General features: G+C 44.0%; 1 protein-coding gene across 3 annotated transcripts in view; it reads left to right on the top strand.

The window, feature by feature from the left end:
- The window catches only part of AURKA (aurora kinase A), a 20,889-nt gene extending 3,010 nt beyond the window's left edge, over nucleotides 1–17,879 (top strand). For all 3 annotated transcript variants that reach the window (XM_086702537.1, XM_086702536.1, XM_086702538.1), the window contains exons 2-9: nucleotides 1,223–1,269; nucleotides 4,512–4,791; nucleotides 6,339–6,390; nucleotides 8,137–8,328; nucleotides 9,488–9,626; nucleotides 13,796–13,944; nucleotides 16,650–16,824; nucleotides 16,957–17,879. In XM_086702537.1, the coding sequence (XP_086558663.1) occupies nucleotides 1,228–1,269; nucleotides 4,512–4,791; nucleotides 6,339–6,390; nucleotides 8,137–8,328; nucleotides 9,488–9,626; nucleotides 13,796–13,944; nucleotides 16,650–16,824; nucleotides 16,957–17,142 (1,215 nt within the window). In that variant the 5' untranslated portion in view covers nucleotides 1,223–1,227 and the 3' untranslated portion in view covers nucleotides 17,143–17,879. The remainder of the gene's footprint in view (nucleotides 1–1,222; nucleotides 1,270–4,511; nucleotides 4,792–6,338; nucleotides 6,391–8,136; nucleotides 8,329–9,487; nucleotides 9,627–13,795; nucleotides 13,945–16,649; nucleotides 16,825–16,956) is intronic.

The following is a 17,879-nucleotide window of genomic DNA, read 5'->3' as shown; positions in this document are numbered from 1 at the left end:
GCAAAAGGAAAGGTGTTTCTGGGCCTGAGCTCAGGCTACTGAGAGCAGAGGGGAGGAGTAGCCGGGAGGACAGAAGAGGGTGTGTCTGGATGTGTTGGGATGGAGATGCTTGGCAGACCTTCGTGGGGGGATATTGAGCAGGTGGGTAGGTAGGAGTCTGGCAGTCAGAGGAGAGTTTAGGGTAGAAGATGTAAATTCAGATCATCTTAAAGATGTTTAGAGCTCTGGTGCTGGACGAGGGGCCCTAGGACGGGTATGGATGGAGAAGTGGGGTCCAAGGACTCATTCTGGGTCCAGTCTGCCCAGACTCTCAGGTTGGCAAAAGTGAGGCTGATTGGGCAAAGGATGTTGCGGCAGGACAGCTGGTTGGGGGGTGGGGGGTGGTGGGGGGGGGGGGGAGACAAGCCTACAAGCTAGTGGAGGCTGGGAGTGGAGTAAAAGTGACCTTGTCAGACGCCGCTGGGGTCGCAAGTGAGCTGAGGGCGCGGAATGGACTTTTGAATTTGCTAACAGTAGAGGTCAGTCATGAGCTGGCCACCCGAGCAGGCCAGTCTGTGGGATGAAATCCTGATGGGGGAGGGCCAGAGGGTGAGAGACACGTGGGTGCGGTGAGTGTGGATGACTGTTCTGGAGCTTTGCTCTTGACGGCAGAGGGCGAGATGCTGTCGTAGCTGGAGTCAGTTATGGGGAAGGGGGGACCTGTTTTTAAAAGGCAGTGGCGGGGGAGGGGCATCTGGGTGGCTCAGTCGGTTGAGCATCCGACTTTGGCTCAGGTCAGGATCTCGCGGTTCGTGGGTTCAAGCCCCGCGTCGGGCTCTGGGCTGACAGCTCAGAACCTGGAGCCTGCTTCCAATTCTGTGTCTCCCTCTCTCTCTGCCCCTTCCCTGCTCGTGTGCTCGCTCTCTCTCTCTCTCTCTCTCTCTGTCAAAAATAAATAAACGTTGAAAAATAATAATAAAAGGCAGCAGGTATTGAAGCAGGCTCCTGCATTGATGGAGCAGGAGGACTCTGGGAGTGAAGCTGGGTGGAGGCCCCACATCTGTCCCTCTTGTCATTTGAGAAAATAAGACACCCTCGTCAGCTTCATTGGGACAAAGAAAAAAAATGTAAAATTTTTGTGTTGTGGAGGCTTTTTCATCAGGAGCTATATCCCTGACCTCTCATAACAACACTTTGAAGCATGAGGATTTGTGTCATTAAAAGTGGTTCTTTTTCTTTTCAGGCATCATGGACAAATCTAAAGAAAACTGCGTCGCAGGGCCTGTTAAGGTAAATCGAATAATCGTAATCTCTGTCACATTTAGAAAACCCAAATGGAGGTTGGTGTTAGATCTGGAGTTCTTTTCACCGTCACTTTGGATTGTAACTTTAGAGGTGTCTGCTACATTCCTGGAGGAGTTAGTCCCCTTTCTCAGCATTTCATACCATGTCATTGATGGGCACCTGTTATTTTGTTCTGCTTTGTCTTCTAGCTAGCTCTTTAAGTATCTGTTCCTCCATTGTGTGCAGGACAATAATGTATACAATAGGTGCCCGATACTTGCCTGTATTTGCTTGCTTGCCAGAAATTAAATTGCTTTGCCACAGCTTGTTCTGGTCACGCTGCAGGACATGGTAAGCTCCTAGGAATGTCGGGCTGTGTTTTAGTGAATATTTGCTGGGAATCCACTTTGAGCCAGGTTCTGTGTCAGATGCAGGGATTACAATGATGCAAAGCGCATGGTCTTTGACTAAAGAACTTAGCCCTTTTGGGGAGTTATGGGAGCCAGTACTGCGCCTTCACAAAATATGGATGCGTAAGATGACCCGAGTAATTCCGTGGAGGGTGGGTGCTCCATTCAGGTTGGGATGGGCTGGAATCCAGGAAGGGCTTCCCCAGGGAGGACCCTCTGCCTATAGTATTTGTGGAGCGGCTGGGTGAACGAATTTTTATGCAAAGATCTTTTAATATAAGCAAGCCCCAGAGTTTTTTGCTTCTAGGAAATCAGCGTAAAAATACACACACACACATCAAGCAAGATTTGTGTGTGGGGGGGGCGGGGTGGGGTGGGGTGTCTTATTTTTAGAAATTTTAATTTTCTTTTTTTACTAAGTTTTAAATTTAATGTTTTAAAAAATGTATTATAGAGAGAGTACCAGTGAGGGGGAGAGAGAATCCTAAGCAGGCTCCACGCTCAGCACAGAGTCCAACTCGGGGCTCAATCCCATGACCCTGAGGTCATGACCTGAGCTAAAGCCAAGAGTCGGATGCTCAACCAACTGAGCCACCCGGGCGCCCCAAGTCTTTTATTTTAATACCAGTGTAATTAACACACCATGGTTTATTAGTTTGAGGGGTACGTTACAGGGATTCAGCTCTTCTGTACATTACCCCGTGCTCGTAAGGATAAGGGTCCCCTTTGTCCCCATCCTGTTTCACCACCCCCCCCCCCAACCCCACCTCACCTCTGGTAACCACCAGTTTGTTTTCTGTAGTTAAGAGTTTGTCTCTTTTCTTTCTTTTCTTTTTTCTTCTCTTTTCTTTTTTCTTTTCCCCTTTGCTGGTTTGTTTCTTAAATTCCACATATGAGTGAAATCATATGGTATTTTGTCTTTCTCTTACTAATTTTGCTTAGCATTGTACTCTCTAGCTCCATCCATGTCATTGCAGATGGCAAGATTTCATTTTTTATGGCTGAGTAATGATCCCTTATATATCTATACCGCATCTTCTTTACCCATTCCCCTATCAGTGGACACTTAGGCTGCTTCCGTAATTTGGCTCTTGGTTTGTTTTTGTTTTTAGTTTTTTAATATTTATTTTTGAGAGAGAGGGAGAGAGAGTGTGAGCAGGCAAGGGGAAGAGAGAGAGAGAGAGAGAGAGAGAGAATGAATGAATTTGAAATAGACTCCAGGCTCTGAGCTGTCAGCACAGAGCCCAATGCAGGACTTGAACTTGGGAACAGCGAGATCATGACTGAAGTCGGATGCTTAACCAACTGAGCCACCCAGGCGCCCCTTTAATTTGGCTCTTGTAAATAATGCTGCTATAAATATAGGGGTGCATATATCCGTTTGAATTAGTGTTTTTGTATTTTTTGGGTAAATACCCAGTAGTGTGATTACTGGGTCGGAGGGTGGTTCTATTTTTAACATTTTGAGGAACTCCCATCCTGTTTTCCACAGTGTCTGTACCTGTTTGCATTCCCACCAGCATCGCACAGGGGGTTCTTTTTCTCTACATGCTCACTAACACTTGCTGTGGTCTTTTTGATTTTAGCCATTCTGACAGATTTGAGAAGTTTTCATTTTCAAATAAATGGATACTTCTCCTTTATTTACTGACTGGAAGTCTAAAATGATCAATTAGAAAAAGGCTAACTTGAGTCATTGTATTTGATTCTCAAGTCCTACGATAAAGATCATTTTAGGAAACTGCTGTTTAACATGTCACTGCCTGAATGCCTACTGTGTTGTGGGCGTTGCTAAGCTAGACGTTGTGACCTGAGCTGAAACCAGGAGTTGAACACTTAACTGACTGAGTCACCCGGGCACCCCCAGATGATCTTCTAAAACATCTTCACTGAGGGGCGCCTGGGTGGCTCAGTTGATTAAGTGTCCAACGTCGGCTCGGATCATCATCTCGCAATTTGATTTCTAGTCCCACATTGGGCTCTCTGCTGTCCCCGTGGAGCCTACTTCAGTTATTTAGATACTCTGTCCCCCTTCTCTGTCTCTGCCCCTCCCCCACTTGCTCTCTATTTCTCTTTCTCTCTCTTTCTTTTCTTTTTTTTTTTTTTTTTTTTATTAAAATTTTTTTTTTTTCAACGTTTATTTATTTTTGGGACAGAGAGAGACAGAGCATGAACGGGGGAGGGGCAGAGAGAGAGGGAGACACAGAATCGGAAACAGGCTCCAGGCTCTGAGCCATCAGCCCAGAGCCTGACGCGGGGCTCGAACTCCCGGACCGCGAGATCGTGACCTGGCTGAAGTCGGACGCCCAACCGACTGCGCCACCCAGGCGCCCCTCTTTCTCTCTCTTTCTTAAAAAAAAAAAAAAAATCTTTACCAGAAGATAACCACTGTTGAATATTTTGACATATTTCTTTGTCTTTTTTCCTAAATATATGTATGATACTACCAAAGAAATTTCAATGGAATTGGGATTTTGGTATAAAGTTTCTGCATTGTAGCTTTTTGCTGGGTAATAATTCTCAAGCCATTGAGAATTCTTAGGAAGTGTTTAATGTCTCCCTCTTTAGATGGAAATTTAGTTAATGAACATTTGTTTATGGGAGCATGATTTTTGGGAGTGGGGTGTTGGGTGGGTAGGAGGATCATTCTGGTATTCCTTTCAGCCATCTACTAACCACATCCTTTGGAAGCACTGATGAACATTGCTTTCCCCTTCCATGTACTATCAGTGACCTTTGTTATTTTGTTATACTAGAAAAGAGACTTTGTGGAATTCTCAAAATACCCCGCTTTTGTTCATGAAGACCATGACGTTTATTTTTTCCCTCTCAATCTAGACCACAATTCCCCTTGGCGATGGTCCAAAACGTGTTCCAGTGACTCAGCAATTTCCTTCTCAGAATCTGTTATCTGCAAATAGTGGCCAGGCTCAGCGGGTCTTGTGTCCTTCAAATTCCTCCCAGCGAATTCCTTCACAAACACAAAAGCTCGTCTCCAGCCATAAACCGGTCCAGAATCTGAAGCAAAAGCAACTACAGGCAACCAGTGTCCCTCGTTCTGTCTCTAGGCCGCTGAATAATACCCAAAAGAGTGAGCAGCCCTTGCCATCGGCCACTGGTAAGTCAACTTTTTGAGACTATTAGATTGTTATTCCTTCCAGTTGCTTAAAAAAAGGGGGGGGGGGTGGATGGAGGATAGACTTGGCGTTTATAGTTTGGAGCCCTAGCTTTGATGTCATTTTTATTGAGGATATGGAGAAAAATCTGATGTCAGGTTGAGGTAGTAGGGTCTCCTGTGGGCCAGCCCTGTGCTCAGGATGGAGAACCTGATTCCCACCCTCGTGGTATGATTGAGGAACTGAAAACTTCCAAAGTCTGGAGTGTGGAGGGCAGTTGGGGAAGTAGATGTCCGAACTTGGATGGACTGAGGCCAGTTGGGTAAGGTCACGGTGGAAGCTCTTGGCTTGTTGAGGAGTGGGGCTTCATCCCCTGGGCATGGGGAAATTGCTGAAAGGTTTTCCAGTGGAGGAGGGACTGGCCTTCTACAAATCTTACTAGATTGGCCATGTGGAATGAACCGGAGAGAAGCAGAACTGCACTCAGGGGCAGCAGACAGGAGGCAGGCTGCCGGGGGTTAGGTCAGAGATGGCAGGGACCTGAAGTGGGCAGGGGCAGGTGGATGTTAGTAGTCCTTATTTACCAGCCTGGCATGCCCACACTCAGGAGAAGTGCTTCCTTCATCCACGTCGTCTCCTTCAATTCTCACAACCACTCTGTGCGGGTGGTCGGTGACCAACTCTGTTTTACAGACGAGGGAGTGGAGCCTCTGAAGCATAAACTTGCCCACAGACACAGCAGGATGGAGGGGTGCAGGCAGATCCAAGGGCTGACCTTGGATGCAGACTGGGTGGAGCTGGGCAGTAAGCTGGATGTAGGGATGGGGTTCTATTGCCACCATGAACCGAGGTCGTGAAGCGCGAAGGGAGAAAACCGGTCTGGGCTCCCGTCACCTGTCTGAGCAGAGCACACCCTGCTCTTTTGGAGTTTGAAGTGGAAATGTCCAGCCTCTGGCTGATGAAACGATGACTTTAGCACCCTGTTGTGCAATTGGTTTATGGTACATTTTGCTGAATCAGGGGCTTCTATTTTTATATTTCCCCTTGGCAACTAATGAAGGAAGGTGGCTGATTTATGTTTTGTTGCACGCTGTTAATTTGTATGTAGCTGATGGAGAGTCGGCTGGCCCACTGGGGGGGGGGGGCGAAGGTGATGAGTGGGTGCTTATCATGGGTCGAGAGATTGGCAGTTCTGCCTTAGAAGGTCTTCATTTGGAGACTGAGGCTTCTGGGAGAATCTGCATAGTCTCGAGCTTTAAATTATTGGAGGGCCTAGCTGTATGTATATGTCTCTCTCTATATATAGGTGTATATCTGCTCATCTTTAGAAATCTAGAAAAGGTTTCACCAGGTGGGAGTCAGGTTAGGGTGTGGTAATCTTTTTTCTATAAAGAAAACTAAGAAGATCTTCCATTCTGGACACACCATTAATATTTTGGTGACCATTCTTTGATTCATTTCTGTTCATAGGTTTTTAATTTATTCTGTAGAGTTATTCTAAAGTAATTATAATTATTCTAAAAGCAGGTTTTTGACTTATTCTATATAGGAAATAATTCTGAAAAGGAACTGACAAAACAGAAAAATGAAGAATCAAAAAAGTAAGTTTTATTTTACTTACAAAGTCCTGAGATATTGTGCTGTTAGAATATACTTTTATTAATTAATTAATTAATGTTTATTTATTTTTTTTTAATTTTTTTTTTTCAACGTTTTTTTTATTTTATTTTTGGGACAGAGAGAGACAGAGCATGAACGGGGGAGGGGCAGAGAGAGAGGGAGACACAGAATCGGAAGCAGGCTCCAGGCTCCGAGCCATCAGCCCAGAGCCTGACGCGGGGCTCGAACTCACGGACCGCGAGATCGTGACCTGGCTGAAGTCGGACGCTTAACTGACTGCAACACCCAGGCGCCCCTGTTTATTTATTTTTGAGAGAGAGAGAGAGACAGTGTGAGAAGGAGAGGGGCAGAGAGAGAGGGAGACTCTTGCCATCTGAAACAGGCTCCAGGCTCCAAGCTGTCAGCACAGAGGCTGACGTGGGGCTCAAACTCAGACCATGAGATCATGACCTGAGCCTAAGTCAGACACTTAGCCAACTGAGCCACCCAGGTGCCCCTAATTGCAAGTTTAATTATGGGAACTTGTTAAAAAATAGAAAAGGTCGGGGCGCCTGGGTGGCTCAGTCGGTTAAGCGTCCGACTTCGGCTCAGGTCACAATCTCACTGGCCATGAGTTCGAGCCCAGCGTCGGGCTCTGTGCTGACAGCTCAGAGCCTGGAGCCTGTTTCGGCTTCTGTGTCTCCCTCTCTCTCTGACCCTCCCCCGTTCATGCTCTGTCTCTCCCTGTCTCAAAAATAAATAAAACGTTAAAAAAAAAAAATTTTTTTTTTTTTAAAATAGAAAAGGTCTTTATATTTTCACTTAGGATATATAAATGTTTCCAAATTCTAACCTTTGGCAAAAGGGAATTTTAATGATGTTTACTCGTGACTCAAGCTTTTCTTACTGTGTTCCAAATTTAGAACAAACTTGTATGAATCTGTTACAGAAATGTGTAAAATAAGTTCCTCTCTACCCTCAGAAGTAACCACTACATGTAGCTTAGGTTTGTTTCTATACTATTTCTATTCTCCTGTTGCAAAACTGTATACACACGTATATATGACTAGATGAATATTTCAACAGTATTCATTGAATTGTTCTTTATACCGTCTTCCCCGGATATTTTCCCAAAGCTTGTTCCCAACTTCTGAACTGTGTAGACTCTACAACGTAGAACGTAATGTCTATAATGTAGTAGGAGGAGCCAGGAATGAACCCACAGGCTTTTTTGCTTGACTGCCTAATAGTGGCTTTCTGAGAATCGAAATCCAGCTGTAGGATCCATCCCGCCTGCTTTGGCAGACTGATTGTCCACCCCGAGAGTCAGCATCTCTAGGTTGGAGGAGGAGGCTGTGGTTAGCCTGCTAGAGGCCCACAGACCGTTCTGAAGGCCTCCTCCCTCCACTTACTTACCTAACCTTTCCTGTGCTCTTTAACGGTGGTGGCAACAAGTGTGCACTTCAGAGTGTAGTACTGTCTTGGGACACTTTGCGTTAATGCTTCGGCTCTAAAAGCCCAGATTGTTCTTTGTCTGACTCATACAGTCATTGGCAGATAGGGGAGCGGGGGATTTAATGCCTGTGGAGACTCCCGTAGCGTAGTTATTGGCTTGGTTCTTGCCGAGGTTACCTACCGAATACAACATTAAATATAAAATTATTTAGAGGTCTATCTACTACCCGTTAATAAATTGTTAGAAAAGATTTGTTTTCTTCATATTTTAAAATATTCAAAATTTTTCCTAGAAGGCAGTGGGCTTTGGAAGATTTTGAAATCGGTCGCCCGCTGGGTAAAGGAAAGTTTGGTAATGTTTATTTGGCGAGAGAAAAACAAAGCAAGTTTATCCTGGCTCTTAAAGTATTATTTAAAGCTCAGCTGGAGAAAGCGGGAGTCGAGCATCAGCTGAGAAGAGAAGTAGAAATACAGTCCCACCTCAGGTAAGTTTCCAGATTGATGTTCGAGAGAATGTGGTACAGAACCTAGTTACTAAGAGTTAAACCATGGAAGGCCTGCTCCATAGTACTGCAAAGAATGGTTTAATTCATCATTTTTCAAGGATTTGACTAGAGAAGTGCTGTGGTCCTGAAAAATCACTTGGAGGTTCATGCTGTGTTAATGAAGTAATTTATATGAGTCAAGTGTGTGTGTGTGTGTGTGTGTGTGTGTGTGTGTGTGTGTGTGTGTGTGTGTGTGTGAGAGAGAGAGAGAGAGAGAGATTAAGGGAATGATACTTCTGAGTTCTTTTTTTTCTTTGTTTTAAATGTTTATTTATTTTTGAGAGAGAGAGAGAGAGAGAGAGCGAGCACAAGGAAGGTCAAAGAGGGAGATGCAGAATCCGAAGCAGGCTCCAGGCTCTGAGCTGTTAGCACAGACCCCGACAAGGGTCTTGAACTCACGAGTGGTGAGATCATGACCTGAGCCGAAGTCAGATGCTCAACCCAGTACCTCGATATTTCTGAGTTCTAAGCAGAGGTTGCAAACTGGCAGCCTGCAGGTTGACTTTGGCCAATGGGTCTTTTTCCTTTCTTTTTTTCTTCTTAGTATTTTTTTCAGACTTGAATCACTTGTTAATACTTAAAAACCTGTCCAATCAGGCCTGTAACCCTCCCTGGCAACAACTAGCTGGAGCTGAAGGGCTATTGCCCTGGGCCGTGTTCTCAGCTGCCCGAAGTCCTCAGCAGCAAACATCTGCTGCTGTTGAACCCTGCTTTTAAGTTGTGTCTCCTAGTGCTTGGGAATCAAACTGCTGTGGGAGTGCCATGCCTCTCCCTCTTTCTAATAGGCAGAAAATTAATACATAGCTGAATTTCCCCCCCTAATAATAAAGATGACCTGAAGGAAGGAAATAATCTTAACCAAACCTGAGGTCCACTAATACCTTGCATTGCTTGTAAACTGATAGGCAGATGTGTGTATTTTTCTTCAAAGCAGGTCTGTAGTTTCAGATTCTCAAGTTTGGTGAAGGGTGTGGTAGGGGGTCTGTGACCAGAACTAATTTTCACTGGTTTTACATGAGGGGTTTGATTGGTACTTAGTACATATTCTTGTATCCTCTCCAGAAAGCAGGTGTTAAAGAGTATTCATCCTTTGTTGCAGGCATCCAAATATTCTCAGACTGTATGGTTATTTCCATGACGCCACCAGAGTTTACCTAATTCTAGAATATGCACCTCTTGGAGCTGTCTACCGAGAACTTCAGAAACTGTCCAAGTTTGATGAGCAGAGAACTGCTACTGTGAGTTTTCATTTACTGTCCTAACTCTTGTTCCCTCTGTTCCACCCCACATAGCAATGCGCCCTTTCATTACAGTCCAGTGGGTTTCTTCTAAAGAAAGATTGCTTAATAGGATCAAATGTTTGAATGAAAGAATCAGAATACCTTAGTTGTACCATCCATGCACATAAAATCAAGTACCAGGTGGAATATTGTGGCTGGTGTGTTTCCACAGCGGTTTTCTAGAGAAATGTATATGTGAATAGTTGCCCTCTTTTTTTAATTGTATTTTTATTTTTTAATGTTTATTTTTGAGAGAGAGAGAAACGGAATGTGAGCAGGGGAGGGGCAGAGAGAGAGGGAGACACAATCTGAAGCAGACTCCAGGCTCCCAGCTGTCAGCACAAAGCCCGACGTGGGGCTGGAACCCACAAACTGTTAGATCATGACCAAAGTTGAACGGCCGGCCGACTGAGCCACCCAGGTGCCCCTTTGTAGTTATCCTCTTTTTTAAAAAGTTTACAATAGTTTTAGATTTACAGAATGTGAAGATAGTGCAGACTTATTTTCTCCTGTTTATCTTACATTAGTGTGGGGTACCTACTATTCACCTGGCTCATCGCTGCGGGTGTTGGCCTTGGTCCCCTGGCTGAGGTCACGTTCATTAGGTGTCTTTGCTGTGAAGTTACTCTTTTTCTCTTTGCATACTGGGTTCTTCTAAAGCGTGTCACTATGCACAGCCCACACTTAAGGAGTAGGGATTATGTGCCACCCCCACCCTAATCTACATAAATTGTTCAGAATTCTTCTGCATCAGAGATTTGTCTGTTCTCCCTTATTTATTCAGTCATTTATTAATGTGGACTCATGGATATTTTATACTTTGAGTATAGTCCAATACTACTTTGGCCCTTGGGATCCCTTTCACATGGCTCCTGTTTTAGGTGGGTTTTTGTTGTTGTTGTTGTTTGTTTTTTTCTTTGGTTGGTTGGTTTTTTTGACCTACTCCCATCATTGTGGGTGTGGTGTTTGAGCACTTCCCTGCATCTGGCCCTGTAGGATGCTGCACCTCATTTTGTAGATTTCCTATCTCAGTCCTAGAATCAGCCATTTCTCCAAGGAGCCCTGGTTCCTTTTATGGGAAAATGGTATTAGAAACCAAGACCTGGGTGCAAGATGTGCTCATTGCTAGTGGGGTGTCATGTCTTCTCCGTGATCTCAGCTGACAGAACAGGGACTAATCTATGTATACACATGTATCTGTATTTTTATCCATTTGTATCTATATTAAGCAAAACATGAGTCCATTACCACAGGATTCATTCTACCCTCCTCCCCTTGTTTATCTGTAACCTCCCATTGCAGCCTTGAAAAACCTGAATTCTGTCCACCAACAGTTTGATTATTCAGTTCCAGTGTCCATGTGCAGTGGTATCCGAATGATTAACCAGTTACCCCAGTGGGGAAACAACTAGATGCATTTAAGATTCACCTGTATCTTTTCAGGGTGCGGTAGCTCATTTTTTATTGCTGAATAATATTTTTGCAGCATGGCTACAGTACAGTTTATCACTTCATCGATTGAAGGGTATCTTGGTTGCTTCTAGTTACTGGTGATTATGAATAAAGCTGCTATAAACATCTGCATGCATGTTTTTGTGGGTCGTACGTTTTTAACAGATTTGAAAACTAGCTTGTGTGGGGAGATTATGTGTAACTTTATAAGAAACTGTTAAACCATCTTCCAAAGTAGCTACACCACTTTGCATTTCCACCAGTGAGTGTGCCCCTGTTCCTCCTCCTCACCAGCGACTGGTACTGTGTTTTGGAGGTTAGCCCTTCTTATTGGCGTATGTGGTAACTCATTGTTTTAATTTGTAGTTCTCTAGTGATCTATGACAGGTATCTTTTCATGTGCTTATTTGCCATGTGTATTGTCATCTTTGCAGTGCCTGTTCAGATTTTTTGCCCATTTTTAATCAGGTTTTTGGTCATTTTGAGTTGGAAGAGTTCTTGTATATTTTGGATACAGGTCCTTTATCCCACACGTTTTACAAATGTTTTCTCCCAGCTGGTGGCTTGTCTTTTCATCTTCTTACCTGCATCTAATCTTAACATCCAACATAATTGGGTTTTTGGTTTGGGTTTTTGGTTTTTACCCTATGGATTGTGCTGCTTCTTTATTTTGGATGAAATTACTTGTTTGAAGAAGTAGAGTGTCTTTGGGCAGTTTTTTTGTTGAATCAGCAGATGATGGGTGGTTACTTTGATTACACTCATTCTTTCTTTTTGGCATTGATGGAAATGGTGTTACTTTCAGGTGGTTGTACTTGTGAATTCACAGCACGAGTGGTGAATGACCCTTTGGTGTGGTCTCAGGAAAATGGACATACTATTTTAAACTTAATGTTAAATGTTTGCTTTGTGGATAAGTAGAAATAGATTCATCTTATTACTCTCAAAATATTAGCTAACCAAATTAGTTGTCTTATTTAATTGGCAGTTAATATTTCTACTACTACATTTTGTTCAATCCAGATGGAGTTTATGTTGGTGTAAGCAGTAGTTATTTGAAAGAAAAACTTGGTTCTTTCTAGATTCTATAGTAGTTAGAATGAATATGTATGCACACTGTTTCCCTTTCCTGATTAATTCAAATAAAAGTAAGTGTAGAGAAATATTGGGGCCCTTTATACATATTCACAGTGTGATGTGGGAGGTGTGAAGGAGGCGGCTGCTGGAGAGCCCTGGTTGAACTAGCTCCTTGGCCTTGATTTGAGCGGAGAAAATGCCTTGCCCTCAAGAATCTAGTATGTGATCTTTATGTCAGTAGCTCAGTTTGGTGTAGAAGAGCTCTCTTTGCCTCCACTTTCAGTTTATTATTTTCTAGATTTTGGTCTCTGGCTTTTGCCTGAAAAAAATGAAAACATTTCTTCTGACCATGATATTTGCTTTTTACAGCAATTTGTCGAGTAGAACTTTTTGGTGTAAAACAATGTGTTCAGTTCTGTCTAGTGGTTGCTTTGGAAAACCTTTCTTCAGCCAGAGTGGGTGGCTCAGTCGGTTTAAATGTCCGATTTCGGCTCAGATCATAATCTCACAGTTCATGGGTTTGAGCCCCACACCAGGCTATGCTAACATCTTGGAGCCTGCTTCAGATTCTGTGTCTCCCTCTCTCTGCCCCTCCCTGGCTCATGCGCTCTCTCTCTCTTTCTCAAAAATAAATAAACATTAAAAAAAAAAAAAAAAAAAAAACACCTTCAGCCGGAACTAAACATATTCTTTCAATACGCTGATAACAATTCTTATCCTTTTGCTAAAGCAGATTCTGGACTTGCTAGAGCTCTCTTTGGCTGACATGAAAAGAAAACTAACAAAAGGACTGACGTGCTGTGTGTGCTTTTTAAGCTGACCAATGAATACGTATACCCCCAAGTTTAACACTATGTAACACGCAAATGTACCCGCTTTTAATTTTTTTTCAAGATTGTTTTTTCCCCTTAAATTTTGAGTTTCAAACAAATGCTTGTGTTATAAATTGATCTTGGTTTTAAAAATGGGAATTAAAAAAAATGGGAACAGACTGTACTTGAAAATTAAAAAAAAATTTTAATTGTTTACATGTCTGACTCGCTAATTTGTGCCAGTTTTTCAGTTGTTATCATCATTCATTGCTACTAGTATTTCTAGCTCATCAGTTTTCCCCCCTGTCCTTCAATGTCCTATCTGCTATATTAGCAAATAAATAACTTAGTATGGAATACTCGTATTTTATGCTAAACATGAATTTGGTTCGAAAAAAATTTTTTTTGAGTCCTCGGTTGTTTCTAGCCTTAAAACCTATAAAACATATTAAAATCGATGTTGGCTTTCCTTTCAGAAGAGATGTCTAAAATTGTGTTATATAGGGGTGCCTAGGTGCCTTAGTCGGTTAAGCATCTGACTTTGGCTCAGGTCATGATCTTGCAGTTCACGAGTTGGAGCCCTGAGTCGGGCTCTGTGTTGACAGCTCTGAGCCTGGAGCCTGCTTCCGATTCTGTGTCTCCCTCTCTTTCTCCCCCTCCCCTGCTGGTGTTCTCTCTTTCTCTCTCTCTCTCTCTCTCCCTGTCAAAAATAAATAAAAACTTTAAAAATAAAATGTGTTATATAAAATGTGTGACGCAGATTTTCCATACTTTTTGTTTCCGTAGTATATCACGGAGTTGGCAGATGCCCTGTCTTATTGTCACTCAAAGAGAGTCATTCATAGAGACATTAAGCCAGAGAACCTGCTCCTCGGTTCAGCTGGAGAGCTTAAGATTGCAGATTTTGGATGGTCGGTACATGCCCCATCCTCCAGGTATGTAACCTTAGAGGTGGAACTTACTTAGTGTTTAGCAAAAGCCTTCGGGGCTTTCAGGAATGAAATAGTCAAATACTTAAGGATAGAAATGTGGAATTGGGGCTGGTCACAGTTACACATAGTTGGGAGAAACCTAGGCCCGTTAAGTATCTTTGAGAATATTTGATTCTCCTACTGTTGTGGGGTTATTGTGTCATAGGCCTGGGTTAAAGATGCTTCATGTCCTCAGAGGCTAATGAAGGGGACATACGGGACAAGTGAAGGACAGAGGAAGTGCAGGATGTGTTGGGTGGTGATGCCTGGGGCAGTGGTGAAGTGGAAACTCCGCTGCTTCCTGGACAGGAAACCGGTTTCAGAGGGCCACACACAGAGCTCTAGAGCTGAGGGCACAGAGCTTTGGAGAATTAAAAAAAAAAAACAGATTTTATCCAAATTGGTTTGGATAGAATTTTCCAGGTGGTTGGATTCTCTGTGGTGTGCTTTTGTCAGTAGCATAGTCCTTTCTTGTCCCCTCTTAATAGAGAGATCTTAATTTTGCGAACAAGAACTAAAATCTTCTGTACTGTTTTAATTTAATTTGGGTCTAATTAAGATTTTGAAGCCTCGTGAGGTGGTAGGGCATTAAAAACCCTCATCTACTGGTAAGTTTGTCAACTTTGGCAAAGGACTTAAAAAATCATAGCCATAATACTTTATACATTTTTTTAAACCACCTATATCTTTTAACCTAAAATAGATGACGTGGTGGAGGTGGGGAGCTTTATTTTCGCCAGATCACTTGTAATTGTTCGCAGCAGTGCATTGAATCTGCTGTTGTAGTGTCTCCTTTTTTTTTTTTTTTTTAAAGCTGGTTGTCTGTCACTAGTGGGAGCTGTTGGCATCTAGTGAGGCAAATGATGATGAAGAATTGTAGGCTTTGTAAAATCGCAGGGCTAAACTGGACTTTAACCTGTCCGGTGGTGTCATGTGATGGGAAAGGTAAACCTCCTTTTCAGAAAAGATACGCCAGCCATGTCGCCCCACCTCCCCAACACGAGTTGGGGAGCTCCCGGGAGTGCTGTCGTTGGAGGAACCTGCTGACTCGGCCCCTTTTCAGCATCTCCGTGGTGATGAGGGTTTCACGTGTGCTCTCTGGGTGCCGGGCGTGCTGAGCATAGGGCCCGCGTGACCCCCTAGGAGAGCCAGTGGCAAAGAATAACTGATAGGAAGCAACGAAGACCTACACGTGTTCGCGCCCGGTTGATGTTTGCCACCCCCAGCGTATTTCTGGCCTTTGGTAGAAACACACACAGAAGTGCCAAATCGGCGGCTTGATAGCTCCCGTCTAGGGCCTACATGCAACAAGTGCCAACATTTTGCCATATTGGCCGTGTCGATTTTTTGGTGAATAGACCAAAGTAAGTAAATTTTCAAAATTATATTGCAGACGTTATGCTTCATTCTCTGGCCACTGTGGGATGAATCTCCTAAAACATAAGGACATTGTCCCTATAATCACGACCGTTATCACTCCTCAGAAAATTAACAGCCTTGTCAATAGCTATTTAGAGTCCATGTTCACATTTCTGCAGTTGTCCACAAAATTTAGAGCTGCTCTTTAAGTGAGAATCCAACTAAGGTCTGTCCGTGCATTATATTTGATTGTGTTTCTTTTGTCTAAATTTAAACCAGTTGCCTCACAATTTAAAATGGATTTTTCTTTTTTATCCCTTTTTTCCTTTTTTATTTAAAACATTTTTTTAAATGTTTATTTTTGAGAGAGACAGAGTATGAGTGGGGGGAGGGCAGAGAGAAAGGGAGACACAGAATCCGAAGCAGGCTGCAGGCTCTGAGCTGTCAGCACAGAGCCCGATGTGGGGCTTGAACTCAGGAACCACGAGATCATGACCTGAGCCACCCAGATGCCCCTCTTTTTTTTTTTTTTTTTTTAATGTTTATTTTGAGAAGGGGGGAGGGGCAGAGAGGAAGAGAGAGAACCCCAGGCAGGCTCCACACTCAGTGTGGAGTCTGACACGGGACTCGGATCCCACAAAAAGGTGAGATCATGACATGAGCTGATGGCAAGAGTCAGATGCTTACCCACCCATGCACCTCTAAAATGGATTTTTCTGATTGTGGTGTCACTTATCTTGGTCCTTTATCTTCTGTGGTTGCTGAGAGCTGGAAGTAGGTCTAAGGACCTGAACAGTACTTTTGGCAAGAATACTTCCTAGGCCACCCTCACGTTTCAGTGTCTCTCTTGTACCACTGATGTGTCAGAAGGCAGCATGGATCTGTCACGCCAAAGCTAGTGTTTTCACAGTGGGACAGTTTTTTAGTGTTTTTGTCACTAATGTCACAGGACCATTAAGCTTTTTAGCATCTCTATAATATAAAAACAACTATGGAACTCCAAATTGTATTTAGAGAGAGCTTTCCTTTTCCAGCTACTTTGATATAGTAGTGATACTTTTCATCACTTACGGAGGTTCTGGAGTGGGACAAACTTGGGGCGTGGCTTGGTTGCTAGCTGCGTGATCTTGCACATCTCCCTCAATCTGTTTCTTGTCTGAAACTGGGGATTTAAATAGTTTCTGCTTCATAGCCTAGGATCTGGCCTAGGAAGGGCACTCCGTCAATGTTAGTGTAATCGTTAATGACGTCTAGCAGCAATTAGGGTAATAAAAACAGGTGCATCGACCCGAGCCTGCCTCCATTTTTAGGAGAACCACCCTCTGTGGCACCTTGGACTACTTGCCTCCAGAGATGATTGAAGGCCGAATGCACGACGAGAAGGTGGATCTCTGGAGCCTTGGGGTACTCTGCTATGAATTTCTAGTTGGGAAGCCTCCATTTGAGGCGAGCACATACCAAGAGACCTACAAAAGAATATCGCGGGTAAGACCTTAACGAGAACTGATCTGTTGCTTCTTGTCGAATTCTTATCAGCCTTCACCTTGGCCCTGAGCTGAATATTCATACTGTTCTGTCTTAAGCCGCGTTTTGTGACTGTCACTTGTCGTACTCCAGGTTGAATTCACATTCCCTGACTTTGTTCCGGAGGGAGCCAGGGACCTCATCTCAAGACTGTTGAAACATAATCCCAGCCAAAGACCGACTCTCAAAGAAGTACTTGAACACCCTTGGGTCACGGCAAATTCATCAAAACCATCAGGTAGCCAAAAAAGCAAAGAATCAACCGGCAAACAATCTTAAGAATCCTGCAGGGGGAGAAATCCACGAGGCCCAGCTGGCGACACTGTTGACGGCCTGGCCGTGACCCATGACCGAGGGCACTGCAGACAAGGGCCCACCGAGCAGGTGGTGCCTCACCCTCCCCGGTCAGTCCGCTTCCGTGAACAGTGCACTCTGGAGTGAAAGTAGCCGCAGGACTTGTGGCCACTTCACAGTCCGGAGGCGAAGTTCACCTGCAGCCTCCCCACGGCCTGTCTCAAGTAGGGTGTCCTTGTGGAAGGCAGCTCGGGGCCCGACTGCGGGGAGAGTGGCCACTCCGCCCCGACTCCATCGGTGAAAGAGGTGTGCAATGACCGTCCGGTCCCTACGTGTGCATCTGCCTTCCTCAGTGGCCAAGCCTGGGAAAGCTGTCAGGATGAACATGTGATTCTTTCTTTTAAATGTCAAAATAAAGATTTCTGTATAGACTGCTATGTCATTTCCCTGGCATCCCTTCAGGACTGTTCGGTGTCTGTCCCACACTTGCGCCAAGTGGACGTGGTTAAGGACCAGATCAGGCTTAAGCCCTCGGTGACTGTACACTCGAATGCGTGCTCCACCTGTGTCTTGGGGCTGGCTGGATGAGACCTGTCTCTGCTGTTTCTAAATGTCAAAGGGCTGATCTTTCCGTGGTTTTGATGCTTTATTTATACAGTTTTGGTGAAGCACAGTAAGTCACATATAAAATGATTAAAGTTGTCACGTGTCTAACCTTGAAA

The sequence above is a fragment of the Puma concolor genome, chromosome A3, assembly GCF_028749965.1.
Source record: "Puma concolor isolate L17-30 chromosome A3, mPumCon1.1.hap2, whole genome shotgun sequence".
In the NCBI taxonomy this organism is placed as follows: Eukaryota; Metazoa; Chordata; class Mammalia; order Carnivora; family Felidae; genus Puma; species Puma concolor.
This window is presented reverse-complemented; position numbering and strand designations above follow the sequence as displayed.